This window comes from Suncus etruscus, chromosome 10, assembly GCF_024139225.1.
Source record: "Suncus etruscus isolate mSunEtr1 chromosome 10, mSunEtr1.pri.cur, whole genome shotgun sequence".
In the NCBI taxonomy this organism is placed as follows: domain Eukaryota; kingdom Metazoa; phylum Chordata; class Mammalia; order Eulipotyphla; family Soricidae; genus Suncus; species Suncus etruscus.
Genome location: NC_064857.1, coordinates 779,180 through 793,935, shown reverse-complemented (window position 1 = coordinate 793,935; position 14,756 = coordinate 779,180). Strand labels below are relative to the sequence as shown.

Here is a 14,756-nt window from a genome sequence, read left to right as displayed (position 1 = left end):
GAAATGCCAGGTATCCCATTGCTTCTTGGTAAAGGTGGCATTCTGGTTCCTCTTTTGGTGTCCAAAATAATAATTGCTTAGAGTTCTTGAGGAATCTTTCTCTAGACTAAAGGTGTTTGTTCTTAAAAGGCCTAGATGGGAAATATTTTAGGGGTCGGTCACTGTGTCATTTATCTATTAGTACCCACGCTGCCACCATTTATGTAAAAACCATGATCATGTGATTTTATTTTACTTTTTCTCAGTACTCTTCTATCCATTAAAAATCACCAAAGATATTCTTTTACAACATGGATTATAGGAATAGTTTCTGTATTAGAGATTCACATTTAAGAGATAATTAAAACTAGCACAAATGTTTTAATTACTTTGTTTTATATATATATATATATATATATTTGACTTAAAGTATTTTTGTTTGCCTCTTTGTTCAGTGTGTTCAAGTATGATATAAGTATTAAATAAAAATTTAGTTATTCACTCATGTATATTTAGAAAAGAAGAATATTTAAAAGTAGCCTTTTTTGGATCACTGTGATGTTTTTACCTTTGATGCTAAGTGAAATTCCAGCAAGTGGAAATGTAAACTTGAGTTTCATTGTGGAGTTGAGCCTGTTTTGATGAAATTTTTTTTCATAATTTGTGTTAACTAGTATTTGTTAAGCTCTTGTATTTTTAGGGGATATTTTTGACTCATGATTTTTTGAATTGTGTTGTAAGTTGTCATTTGTAAATTGTCATGTGGATCTCAGGTGATTACATGTGTGCACATTTGCATGGCTTCATACATGGAAGACAAATGCTCTACCATCGGGGCCTGAAAGATGGCACAGTGGTAAGACACTTGCCTTGCATTCGACCAACACAGTTTGATTTCCCAGCATCCCATATAGTTCCCCAGCCTTCCAGGGGCAATTTCTGAGTGCAGAGCCAGGAGTACCATACCAGTACCATACCAGTACCCCCTGAGCACCGCGGGGTATGCCCCAAAAAACCAATCAATCAATCAATCAATAAAGTTTTTTAATAAAAAAATAACAAAAACAAAAAAGTGCTCCACCACTGTGCTATACTCCCTGCCTTTGATATATTTTTGTTTTTGTTTGGGGTCTTCTGGGCATTGGGGCAATGGACAGAATTAGGAAGGGATACTCCCTAAGGTACGTTAGGGAAATACACAATGCCAAGTCATTTTGTTTTTCCTGTTTTATTCTTTCTGATTCTAACACATTTTAAACATAGACTAAGAAAATGTGCTAATTCACCAGTGCTTAGGAAAGTGCATTAGTTCTGTACTTACAGTTACAGATGTAGTCTTAAAAATTAATTTATTTCTAGATTCACATTTTTTCATTGTATTAATTTATCTTTTTGTTTTGTAGGCCACATGCAGCAGTTCTCAGGGCTTGCTCCTAGCTCTGTGCTCAGGGATCACTCGGGATCATATGGGACTGGGGATCGAACCTGGGTTGGTCACATACTAAGCAGGCACACTATGTGTTATTGGATACACTATCAGAAATCACTTTTGTTATTGAGCAAAGATTGTAATCTTTTTATGTAAAAATAGCCTACTGTGAGAAAAGTAGGTGAAACAACACACTTAAGTAATTGTATGTTTCTAGGAGACTGGCATTATTTGTAATTGAATACTTTCTCATGTCATTGCACATATATTAAAAAAATTATGTGCTCAGGTTGGTTGGGGGGGGGCTAATCGCAGTCTTCATGACGATTCCAAAATAGACCTACTTTTCTTTTTTCCCTGAATTGCAGTAAAAAGTATTGTAACTAAAAGTGTAATTTGTCGGTGACTATAATTTATGGTCTGCAAATATCAGGTGTCAAAGACATGTCATCTTAGTAGTATCATGAAAACACTTTTTACCTTGCTGATTTTCTGAAAGTTTCTCTGGACATAATATGAGAATATTTGGCATATATTCTTTAAAGGGGCCCGAGAGATAGCATGGAGGTAGGGTATTTGCTTTGCATGCAGAATGACAGTGGTTCAAATCCTGGCATCCCATATGGTCCCCCGAGCCCGCCAGGAGTGATTTCTGAGCATAGAGCCAGGAATAGGAGTAACACCTTGCCAGGTTTTAAATATTTTTAGATTTTGGGTCACATGATCTCTTCAAGCTACTGTGCTCCTAGTTTGGCAAGAGAGCACTATGGTGCTATACATGAAGGGTATGAAATTTAATTACATAAACTAGACAGGCCAGATCTGATCTGCAAGCTATTTGCTTGTGTAATTGTGGTCTGAGGCACTTCTAAAATATTAATTTCCAACTTTTTGCCCAAGAAATTATTATATGACTGTGGGTATATAAAAAAAGTATACCAGTCAAACATTTACTGATAATAAATTATTATTTAAGCCAGAGAAATAGTTTAGCAGGTTCTGATCTCAGTATGGTGCCCCAACACCTCCACGAGTGATTCCTAAGCTTAGAACCAGGATGAAGTCCTGAGCACCTGTTGGGTCTGCTCCCACACCCAGGTTCTAACTTTAAGGTTTTTTGTGTGTAGTTAGAGAAAGTAGGCCATGTTACATGCACATAGCTGGTCTGATTTATTTCCTGGCATCCTTATGGTCCCCAGACCACACCAGGAATGATCCTTGAGCCCTTAGTATTGCTGCATGTGAGCCTTACCCCCACAGTATATCACATCATGGCCATATACCGTCAGGTGCCACAGTTGAAGAAACTAGGACCTAAACTTTAGTCATGCAGTGGCTCACTGCTGCTCGTTAGATTCCGGGTCTACGTAGCCATACTTGGAAACTTGGATCTGACATTGAATGTAGAATACAATCTGGATATTCATATGAGTTGATTTGTTCTGATCCAGCATTGTTATCTCTTCTTGTTTTAACTTCCATTGGATTCATTCCCATATTTTCCATGTTCACTTCAAAATAAATGAAAACTTAAAATTAGAATTCCCTTTTAGTTAGATCTTTCACTTCCAGGGATCTGGGTATTAATGAGTCTGGAATCAAGAATGAAGCAGTAAGAAAACAAAACAATGGAATGAGAATAGTCAAGGATTGAACTAAAGATTAGCAGGAAAGAACATCAAGCTAAAGAGTCAAGGATTTTAAGTAAGGAAGAAAAGGCTGCTGCTACTTGTGAAGAAAGGTTTGGTGGAATTTGGGACATTTGGAATTATTTTTCAAGCTCTTCCTCTTCATAACATTCCCAAAGTGCTGATGCCATCTATTCTACCCATGCCCGAGTCCACCAATGCTCACTGTGCTGGCAGTGAGTTCATTACTCCGTAGATTACAGCAGAACAAAGAAGTTGAGGAAGTTGGATGGAGTTCATGGAAGTACCAAAGCTGGTCACTGATTAGGAAACTATCAGATTTTTAAAGAACTTCCTGGTGTCAGCAGCAAATACTAGTGAGGCACTTGGCAATCTCTCAGTACCCTTCCATTGCCTACAGGAATGGTTGCAGCCACGTCTGAAGAATAGACTGTAATGTTCCAAACCTTGGATGGCTATCTGCCTTCACCAATTTTTGGGGAGAGGAATTTAGGGTATTCTGTTATGCCAAATTTTTTGTTTAATAAAATAATTTAGTAAATGTGATAGTGTGGTTTTATAAATGTGGGAGTGCACATATATTTTGGAGTCTGTGTTTTCTTACTGTTTCATGTAATTGGCCTGACCAGAACTTAGGTCACTGGATTGAATGAAATCTTTCTTCGTTTTTTTGGTTTTATTTGGGGGGGGGGGTCACACCTGGCAGTGCTCAGGGGTTACTCCTGGCTCTGCACTCTTCCTGGCACACTCGGGGGACCATATGGGATGCCTGGGTTTGAACCACCCTACCTCCTGGGTCTGCTGCATGCAAGGCAAATGCCCTACCATTGTGCTATCTCTCCAGCCCCTTTTATGCCAATTTTTGAGGAAGGAAACAAATGATAATGATAATGTAGTGGCACACTCCTGTACATCTCCCTACCTTATACCAATTGAGTGGTTGTACATATGGCACAGCCATCATTGGGATAAATGCCTGGGAGAATCATTTGCAAGGTTTTCAGTATGGGTTTTATGTGTGTGTGAATAATAATGTCAAAGAACTCGTCCCAGGTAGTAGCAAATTAGGAAAATGTAGATGAAATTAAGTGACCAACAGTTAAATTATTCAGTCAGTTTGGGATTAAAGAAATGGAGATTTTGAGATATCATTAAAAAAAAAATCTTATTTCTGAGAATTTGGAAAGGGCTTTTTACTTACCTGCATGCAGAATGTAAGTGAAGGGGACCAGAGGGATAGCACAGCAGTAGGGTACTTATTTAGATGGACAGTGGTTCAAATACCAGCATCTCATGGTCACCCGAGCCTGCGAAGAGTGATTTCTGAGCACAGCCGGGTGTGACCCAAAAAAACAAACAAACAAACAATGTAAGTGAAGAATATGTGCAGGTGGCTCACAAGTGTTTGGATAACTTGCCATCTGGGTTGAAATGATAAAATTTCAACAATGGAACAGTACAGTGCAAATCTATAGACTAGAAATTATGAGCATAACAGGCACTCTTTGCTAGCTGTTATGCACTATTTACTCAACAGAAGATGGTTCCATTTCCTGTATCTGAAAAAACTAAATTTTCACAAATATGTTCCCTTGAGTTCTCAATCCAAGACTATTTTAGGATATTAATATATACGAAGATAGGATTGTGTAAATCTTTCCTATTAAGTTGAAGTTAATTGATGTTTTGTGTTACTGATAATTTGTTTTTTTTTTTTTTCGGTCTCTGGACCATAGTCCAGCCACCATGAGATGCTGGGGGTTAATTCTGGGCTCCTGTTTTCAAACAAAGCATTTGGGTCCTTTGAACTATCTCCCAGTTCTCAAAGTATTTTTAAACTAAAATGTGAGATTTTTTTTTTTTTCATGTGTTCCCTCCTACCGAGTAAAATCGTGGCTCCTAATTGCAAAGAAAGCCAAATATTCTGGGGTTACTGAAAAACCTTGTTTTGGTGCTAGTGAACATTTCTCTTGATTTATTACTAAGGTTAATCCCTCTTCCCTTGTTATCAGAGCTATCTTGAATCTAATGAAATAATGATACTGATGTCTCCTGGAATATTTTTTCCATGGAGACTTTCAAACAATATGATGTGGCATGTACTTATATTAGAATATTAGGGACACAAGTTTCTGTCTCCAGAATGGGCATTATGGGTCAGTTTTTATATTGCCCTTTTATTTGGGGGCTTTATTGGTATTGGAATTTTGGGTCATGCCCAGCAGCACCAGGTTACTTCTGGATCTGCAATCAAATTATTCCTGGCATGCTCCAGAGACGGGGATACAAGGGATGGAAACCGGGTCAGCCATATGCAATGCTCTTCCTACTCCAGCTCCATATTGCCCATTCTTATATTAAACTTTGCTTTCTTTGCTCTTCCTAACAATGGTTTCTACCTTGCAGCATGTACCTTGTTCTAAGTATCCAAATGTGCTCATTCTCATATTTGTGGTGATTTTTGCATTTACAGAGACTAATGTGTGTTTGTTCTCATGACCCTGATAGAGGGACAGCACTTCCCCAGAGTTCTCCATGAAATTCTGAGATGTGAGACGTGTAGAAATTTTAAATGCTTAATCATCTGTATCAGTACATAGATACATTTTGAATTGCTTCATTGTCTCTGAAAGTCTTCGTGCCCTTTGTCATGCTGAAATCCTTTTTACTTCAAATGTATTTACTTCTTGCTGTATTGCTCTCTTGCTCCATTGCTGTATACAGTCTCTTCATACTTACCAAAAATTTGTTTTGCTGTATCAAATGTATGTGCACATGGAACTGAACCCAGGGCTTCATGATTCAGCTGAGACACAGTCTATTGAGCTAAAACTTCACACAAAACACTTTGCATCATACTTAAAATGAAAAATATTTATTGGGGCCGGGCGGTGGCGCTAGAGGTAAGGTGCCTTGCCTTGCCTGCGCTAGCCTTGGACGGACCGCGGTTCGATCCCCTGGTGTCCCATATGGTCCCCCAAGCCAGGAGCGACTTCTGAGCGCATAGCCAGGAGTAACCCCTGAGCATCACCGGGTGTGGCCCAAAAACCAAAAAAAGAAAAAAGAAAAAAGAAAAATATTTATTGCCCTTCCTCAACTAGACTCCTATACCATGCTCACCCTTGGTTACCTATATGGAACTTGGTTTTTTATTTTTCCTATTAATATCCTATGCAGGAATACTTCTTAAGGAATACTTCTCTTGCAATAGGCAAGGAATAGTATCAGGTATAGTATACAAATCATGCCAGGGCCTGATTTATACCCTGAGCATTTTATTGTTGGCATTCTGAGTCCCTATTTGTTTTTTAATTCTTCAGTAATACTTAAATATTTGTGGCCTGTCAGGTTTCCATATCTCTTGTGATTTTCAACTTGCAGACCCTTCTGCCTGCAAATCAATTGTGTTTTATAGCGTGGATTTCCCCATACTGGTCTTTCTTAAAGCGAACTAAGTCTTTTTTAGGGGGGTGGGGGCACACCCGTTTGATGCTCAGGGGTTACTCCTGGCTAAGCGCTCAGAAATTGCCCCTGGCTTGGGGGGACCATATGGGACGCCGGGGGATCGAACCGCGGTCCTTCCTTGGCTAGTGCTTGCAAGGCAGAAACCTTACCTCTAGCGCCACCTCACCGCCCCGCGAACTAAGTCTTAAGCTTTGATAGAACAATGATGTCTTAAAGTGCGAATTTCACGTTTGGTCATTGAGTGTCATCCCTCAGGGCAAATGGTCTATCTGAGTCACTCAATTTTATCAATAAGTTTGAAGTATGCAAGTATTAAAATGTCTGAAACATCATAAATCAGTTATCTATGATTATTCAAGTTGCTATAATAACTATAGCAATGACATAACCCAAGGGCTACAGAGATTGTATAGAAGGTAAGATGCCAGCTATGTATGCACGAAGTTGATTACAGTATGATCACCACCATTGTTTGTCTCCCACTCACCTGGAGTGATCCCAAGCACCTCAGATGTGGCTCCAAACCAAACCAAATACATAGGGGGTCAAGGGCGAGTAGAGCAGTGAAGGTGTTTGGCTGCACGCACACGCACGCGCACACACACACCCAGAAGCAGTCCCCAAGGGCGAGTAGAGCAGTGAAGGTGTTTGCCTGCACACACACACACACACAAACACACACACACACACACACACACACCCAGAAGCGGTCCCCAGCCACACACACACACACCCAGAAGCAGTCCCCAGCACCACAGATGATTCCTTGAAGACCTCCAGAACACACACACACACACACACACACACACAAAAGCGGTCCCCAGCACCACAGATGATTCCTTGAATACCTCCAGAACACACACACACACACACACACACACACACACAGAAGCGGTCCCCCCACACACACACACAGAAGCGTTCCCCAGCACTACAGATGATTCCTTGAACACCTCCAGAAGTGATCTCTAAGCGCAGAACCAGGAGTAAGCTCAGAACACTGGCATAAAGGTGCATCCTGATTCCCAAGACACTTTTTGAGTAAAACATGCTTAAAGCAGTAGTTGTGGGGAGGGGGGAGAGGGGAGAGAGAGATGCAGAGATTTTCAAATAGGCCTTACATGCATTCGACCCAGTTTGAATCTCCAGCACCAAATGGTTCTCAGGCACTGCCTGCAAGGAAGGAGTGATCCCTGAGCACCACCAAGTGTGACTTTAAAACCAAACAATCAGGTTGATTTAGTTAAGAAATGTTTGCTAACATAGTAACCTTTTTCATGGTTTACTGTATTTTCATGTCTTTGATTTCATAATTCATGTGTGAATATACATACATATATATATTTCTATATAGTGTGTGTGTGTGTGTGTGTGTGTGTATCAGGAACTATCTCCCCTACCTCAAGGACAAACATTTTTGTGGGGGGGAGTGGCTACACCTGGTGGCACTCAGGTATAATTCCTGGCTCTGCACTTAGAAATTACCCTGCTGGCCTCAGGGGACCATATGGCATGCCAGGGATCTAACTCAGGTGTGCAGGGTGCCAGGCAAGCATCCTACTTGCTGTATTATCACTCCAGCCCAAGGACAAACATTTTTGCTTTATGATTTTGAAAGTAGATAAGGTTAACTTCTATCAGAAGTTAAAACAGTTATTAGCCTGTGTTTGTTTCTTACCCTGTTCTTTCTGGCTTTTTGCCAGATACTTCTTACGGGGTTAATTTGCAATGGACGTGAATATAATAAGTTCAGAAATAGGTAAATTTGCTGCTTGTGAACTTCAAAGTTCAGCTTTAGTTTCTCTACTCTTTAGCTAATTAATTATGAATTATTTAAAAATGGAAAATTAAGGTGCGGAGAGATAGCATGGAGGCAAGGCATTTGCCTTCCATGTAGAAGAATGGTGGCTCGAATCCTGGCATCCCATAGGATCCCCTGAACCTGCCAGGAGCGATATCTGAGCATAGAGCCAGGAGTAACGCCTGGGCACTGCCGGGTGTGATCAAAAAAAAAAAAATGGAAAATTAAAATCTCAGTATTTTTAATTTTAATTTTCTTTATGTATCTTAGTCACCAGGTAAATTATTGTTATTAAAGTGTCCAAGCTGAGATTTAATGTTAAGTTCTAGAGATATATTGATTTTTTTATTAATAATTTTTATTTTGACCAGAGTGGATTACACATCTTTCACAATAATATTTTAGGTACATAGTGACATTGAATCAGGCAATATTGTCTTCCCTCTACCCCTATTCCCAGCATGCATCCCATATCGCCCCTCCTTTTTTTGTTTTGTTATTTTGGGTCACACTCAGGGGTCACTCCTGGCTCTACGTTCAGGAATCGCTCCTGGCAGGCCCTGGGGACCAGATAGTATGCCGGGATTCGAACCACCATCCTCCTGCATGCAAGGCAAACACCCTACGTCCATGCTATCTAGACAGAACCCGCCCCTCATTTTATATTGAAAAAAATTGCAATTTGCTGACTAACACCTGTTGTCTTGAATTTATCAGATACGGTAATTCTGCCATGTTCATATTAGGATATATAATCTTATGTTAAACTTTCTCCTCTTGTTCCCCTTTAATTGGTATAGATACGGAGGGATAGGCTTCACGTGACTTGACAACCCATATTATGCTAAGAAATATGCCTAGTATTAGGCATAAGATAGTTGTATAGGCAGTTTTTTTAATAAACAAAATATATATATTAATTAATATATGTATTAAGGCACAATATATGCATAATAAAGTTATGTAGCCTTTCTATGGTCTACTAATTATGATAATTGTAACATTCCATATTAAATTTTTAAGTCCTGCGATTGAGTCTGCCGGAGAAGATTCTTCAAGCTTAGTAGCTGAACTACAAGAAAAGCTTCAGGAAGAAAAGGCTAAGTTTTTAGAACAGCTTGAAGAGCAGGAGAAAAGAAAGAATGAGGAAATGCAAAATGTCCGGACATCTTTGATTGCAGAACAGCAGGTATTCATTATGCTTATATCCTTCGTATTTATCCTAGGTCTAAAGGTAAATTTAATATTTCTCCTCTGTGTATCTTATATTTGATATATGCTTTTCTTTTCTTTTTTTTTGGGGGGGGGCACACCCGGTAACACTCAGGGGCTACTCCTGGCTATGCGCTCAGAAGTTGCTCCTGGCTTGGGGGACCATATGGGACGCCAGGGGATCGAACCGCGGTCCTTCCAAGGCTGGCGCAGGCAAGGCAGGCACCTTACGTCTAGCGCCACCGCCCGGCCCTGATATATGCTTTTCTTTCATGATCTTAGCATTTATTAAATATCTTCACACAGGCATTTTCTACATGATGCTATAAATATTTATTAAGTATTTTCATGATAAATGTATTTTTAAATGAGTGTTGTCACATAGATCCTCCAAAATGTTACTGTCCAGCATTAGAAATGACAAAATAGTCTATGCTTAACTGAACTTTAACAGCTTTACGACTGTTTTTCACAATTAAAATGTTGATATTTTTACATAATATTTTAATTTTCGGGCCGGGCGGTGGCGCAAGAGGTAAGGTGCCTGCCTTGCCTGCGCTAGCCTTGGACGGACCGCGGTTCGATCCCCCGGTGTCCCATATGGTCCCCCAAGCCAGGAGCAACTTCTGAGCGCATAGCCAGGAGTAACCCCTGAGCGTCACCGGGTGTGGCCCAAAAAAAAACCAAAAAAAAAAAAAAAATATTTTAATTTTCTAATAAATTATATGTTATTCAGTATGTGTTGAACATGCTGTGTTATATATATAGTTGAGTACTTCCCCTGGGATACCAGGAAGCAGTTGGATAGAAAATTAGAAATGGCAGCGCAATTGCATTTATGCTTAAAGAAAGTTTTGTTTAAACATTTGCTGCATGATTCAAAAGATTTCAGGATGTAGGCATGGGTAGGAGCAAATGTGTATGTGTGCTGTTATTCGAGCCATTGGTAAATTGTGTATATTTTATAGAGAAGTGACTTACTATACAAATGTTTCTCTTAGCCACAGGCATTACTGGCATATGCACTTGTCTAAGGACAGTAGAAGTCTTAAATTTACAAAGTGACTAGAAAGTGTCCTTATGTCACTTACAGATTCATGAAGGTCTTAAAGGAGATCTTCTAAATGACTTTTTTTTGGGAAGTCTATCACTTTTATTAAGGAACCTATAGTTAGGATTGCCAGATTAGTTAGTCAGACATGTGAGCAAGCCTGTGAAAATAGTAAGTCCAGTTATTATCAAACAGATGTGGCACTGGAGAGATAGTACAGCATGTACATGGCCAGCTCTGTGCTCGTTCCCCAGCAGGCCTCCAAACAAAAAATAAAACTGGTGCGCTAGTCATTGTGAGAGTCTCTAAGAGGAAGGACTGGTGTGGAGCGATAGCACAGCAGGTAGAGCATTTGTATTGGCACTCGGCCGACCTGGGTTCAATCCTCAGTATCCGATGTGGTCTCTAGAGCCTGGTAGGAGTAACCCAAATGCCACCAGGTGTGGCTGAAAAACAAAAAGTTTAGAGAGAGAGGAGAAATGCTACTGTGGTAGTGAAGAGCTAGCAAAAAGCTAGTAGGAAGGTTAGTAAAGGAAAGATGAAGCATATAGCTGCAATTACTACCTTTTTAAAAAGTGCATTATTTCTCCTACATTTTAAAATTACATTATTTCTTCTAAATTTTAAAATCATAGTTTAAATATTTAACTATAACAATCTATTTCTGGACAAAAGTGAAGAAATAACATTTGCTTTTAAGTTAACTGAATTGGGAATATCAATAGGGCACTAAAAAAAGTCTTGATATATTTTCCCTAGTAGTTCACATTCATTTAGAAACAAGCATCATCTATGAGTTTTATCTTCTCCTTATACAAATGTACCACACAGAACTTATTTTGAAGCTCACTTTTCTTAGTCCTCATTGCTATTTGCATGTGGGTAATTTAATTCTCTTGTTCCAGACCAATTTTAACACTGTTTTAACAAGAGAAAAAATGAGAAAAGAAAACATAATTAATGATCTTAGTGATAAATTGAAAAGCACAATGCAGCAGCAAGAGCGAGATAAAGGTCAGTGACATTTTGTGATGTAGTTTTAAATTCTTTTTAACATTGGAAAAATATGAAAGATTTTATAATTCTTATTTCAATGGTTGGGGGTGGTCTTCAGATTTGATAGAGTCGCTGTCGGAGGACCGAGCTCGTTTACTTGAGGAAAAGAAAAAGCTTGAAGAAGAAGTCAGTAAGCTGCGCAGTAGCAGTTTGGTTCCTCCGTCATATGGAGCAACAGCCCCTGAACTATGTGGAGCTTGTGCACCTGAACTTCCCTGTGAAGCTGAGAGATTAGCCACGGAGGTCGCAGATGAAGGAAGGATCGATTCAGCGATGGAGACGAGCATGATGTCTGTGCAGTACGTACATATCTACAGTGCTACTGTCATGATACTGGCTTTGACACCAGTGCTGCAGTTCTGTTGGAGATACTTCAGTGAGATACTGCTCATTGTGTGTCTGTGTGCACTTTGGCCTATTTCTGTATTATACCAAGCTTTTGTGTCATGCTTTTCATGTATTGTCAGGATGAACAGTGTTGAACTTTTCATGTGTAGAGAAGACCCAGGCTTTGAGATCCATTTCTAGGAGGATGGGTGTTAACACATTTATTTTTGTTGAAGGCATATTGGGTGAGGAAGGCATAGGAAGATTTTTAAAAGTAAAAAGCATTTTCGGTAGCCATAGTGATAGCACCTAGGGAAAAGTGTTTGTCCTGCTTCAATCCCTTGTATCCATATATGGTACTCCAAGTCTGCCAGAAGTAATTTCTGAGCACAGAGCCATGAGTAACCCTTGAGTGCTGCTGGGTGTAGCCCCAAAACAAACAGTGAAAGGCATTTATTTTTGCTTTGGGCCTGATTGAAAAGAAGAAATTATAAACTGGTTAACTAGGTTCTTAGAAAGACATGTGACATAACACACACATATAACATATATATACATACATACATAGCACTAACAAAACGTAAGTGAAAAAGTGCAAGGCATAATGACGGGTAGGGCATTTGCCTTGCAAGTGGTAAACCCAGGTTCAATTCCAGATATCCCATGTGGTCCCCTGAACCTGCCAAGAGCGATTCTGAGTGCAGAGCCAGGAATAATCTCTGATATAATCACACACTTAAATGATAATAACCCAGTGGTCTAGTTCAGGAATATAATGATATTTACATACTCAGTGATCACATGAAAAGGAATCATCGATCATCTTAGTCGATACAAATATGGCAATTGATAAAATTTTGTTTTATATTTTAATGTTTAATATTTTAATATTAGTGTTAAATTTATAATTTAACATTTTATTTTGAAAAGTCATTTTTCAGCAAAATCTATTTTTGAATATATATAGAAATTTCCAATAAAAGGAAAGTTTGTTAATAATTTAACCACAAAAATTGTACAAGGCCCTTGTAGAAGAAACTAGAACTTTATGAAAGATAAAAAATTCCTGAAATTTATATGTCAAAGAATGGATAAGTGGATAATATATTTTATGGAGATAATCATTCAATCTGACTTACTCAGTTTCTTATACCTATTAAAATTTCAACAGAATAAGTAAATGTTGATATTGAATTTTCAAATTCATATAAAAATGAAGATGGAAAAATAGTTGGTAACTTAAAAAAATACCTTGGGGAGTCTGAAAGATCAAAAATACTGTGGGGAGTCTGAGAGATCAGTTAGCTGGTAAGAAACTTGCTTTGCAAATACTCAGCCTGAATTCAATCCCGAGTACCCCATATGGCCTTGTGCAAGGCAAGCACTTTCCCTGCTATACTTGTCATTCCAGCCCCATAGCAAAGGTATTTGTTCGGTTTTGTGTTTTTTTTTAACTACACAAGTAAATATATATAAGTCGACCTTATAGTCAAAAGCTTAAGAGCTAGATTACTTAGACACATATAAACAAAGTTTCTTGTTTTTGTTTTTGTTTTTGTTTTTTGGGGGGGGTCATACCCGACAGCGCTCAGGGGTTACTCCTGGCTCCATGTTTAGAAATCGCTCCTGGCAGGCTCGGGGGACCATATGGGATGCCAGGATTCAAACCATGGACCTTCTGCATGAAAGGCAAATGCCTTACCTCCATGCTGTCTCTCCGGCCCAAATAAAGTTTCTTATATACATACATTTCAGACATAAACACCCCTACAGTTTGATCTAACTTCTCTGTACCCCTGTGTTTCTTGGAGCATTTTTTACAATAGCAAAAGGAGAAACAGCATTAAACAAACTACATTCTTGGGCCTGAGAGATAGCACAAGGGTCAAGTATTGTACACGCCAGCCTCAGTTCTGTCTCTGGCACCATATTTGACCATATATGTCACACATCCTGGGCACCTCCAGGAGAATTGGTGAGCTTAGTGGCCAGCAAAATGGTCTGAACACAGATGGAGGTGGCCAACCCCATCCTCCAAATATTGACTGTATACAAAATGGATCATTACTATTCAGCTAGTGGATGAAAGAAGTAATTCCAATAAGCATGGATGAAAATGGAGGACACTATGCTATATAAAATAAGCCAGAGAAGGCGCCCGGAGAGATAGCACAGCGGTGTTTGCCTTGCAAGCAGCCGATCCAGGACCAAAGGTGGTTGGTTCGAATCCTGGTGTCCCATATGGTCCCCCGTGCCTGCCAGGAGCTATTTCTGAGCAGACAGCCAGGAGTAACCCCTGAGCAATGCCGGGTGTGGCCCAAAAACCAAAAAAAAAAAAAAAAAAATAAACCAGAGAAAGACACAAACTATATGATTTAATTTATATTCAGGATTGTTGTCATTTTGGGACCAGGGATCACTATGATACTGCTATGCTTAGTGTGGGAGAAATAAAGTGCTGGGAGTCAGACCTGTGTTGACAACATGTATCACAAATACCTTAATCTCTATGATATCTGCAGCTCTTGCAGAATTTTTTTTAAAGATAAGCTCATAGAGCAGTGATTGCCAGTGATAGAGAAATGGGGAAGTTGGTAAAGGGTGCAAATTTTCACTCACAAGTACTTGCAGATATATTGTATAAGGTGATGGCTGTTGGTGGTTGCACTGTTAGATAATTAAAATTTGATATGCCTCCAACTTTAATGAGATAAACATATGGAAAATTATGGAAAGTGTGTTAGTTGTGTGATGCTGTGATTATTTGTGTAGGATATATTTACAGAA

The 14,756-nt window shown here is 39.2% G+C and overlaps 1 protein-coding gene across 3 annotated transcripts in view; it reads left to right on the top strand.

The window, feature by feature from the left end:
• The window catches only part of RB1CC1 (RB1 inducible coiled-coil 1), a 74,813-nt gene that overhangs the window by 44,154 nt on the left and 15,903 nt on the right, over window positions 1-14,756 (top strand). For all 3 annotated transcript variants that reach the window (XM_049781906.1, XM_049781905.1, XM_049781904.1), the window contains exons 16-18: window positions 9,347-9,512; window positions 11,492-11,600; window positions 11,701-11,941. In XM_049781906.1, coding sequence (XP_049637863.1) covers window positions 9,347-9,512; window positions 11,492-11,600; window positions 11,701-11,941 — 516 coding nt within the window. The remainder of the gene's footprint in view (window positions 1-9,346; window positions 9,513-11,491; window positions 11,601-11,700; window positions 11,942-14,756) is intronic.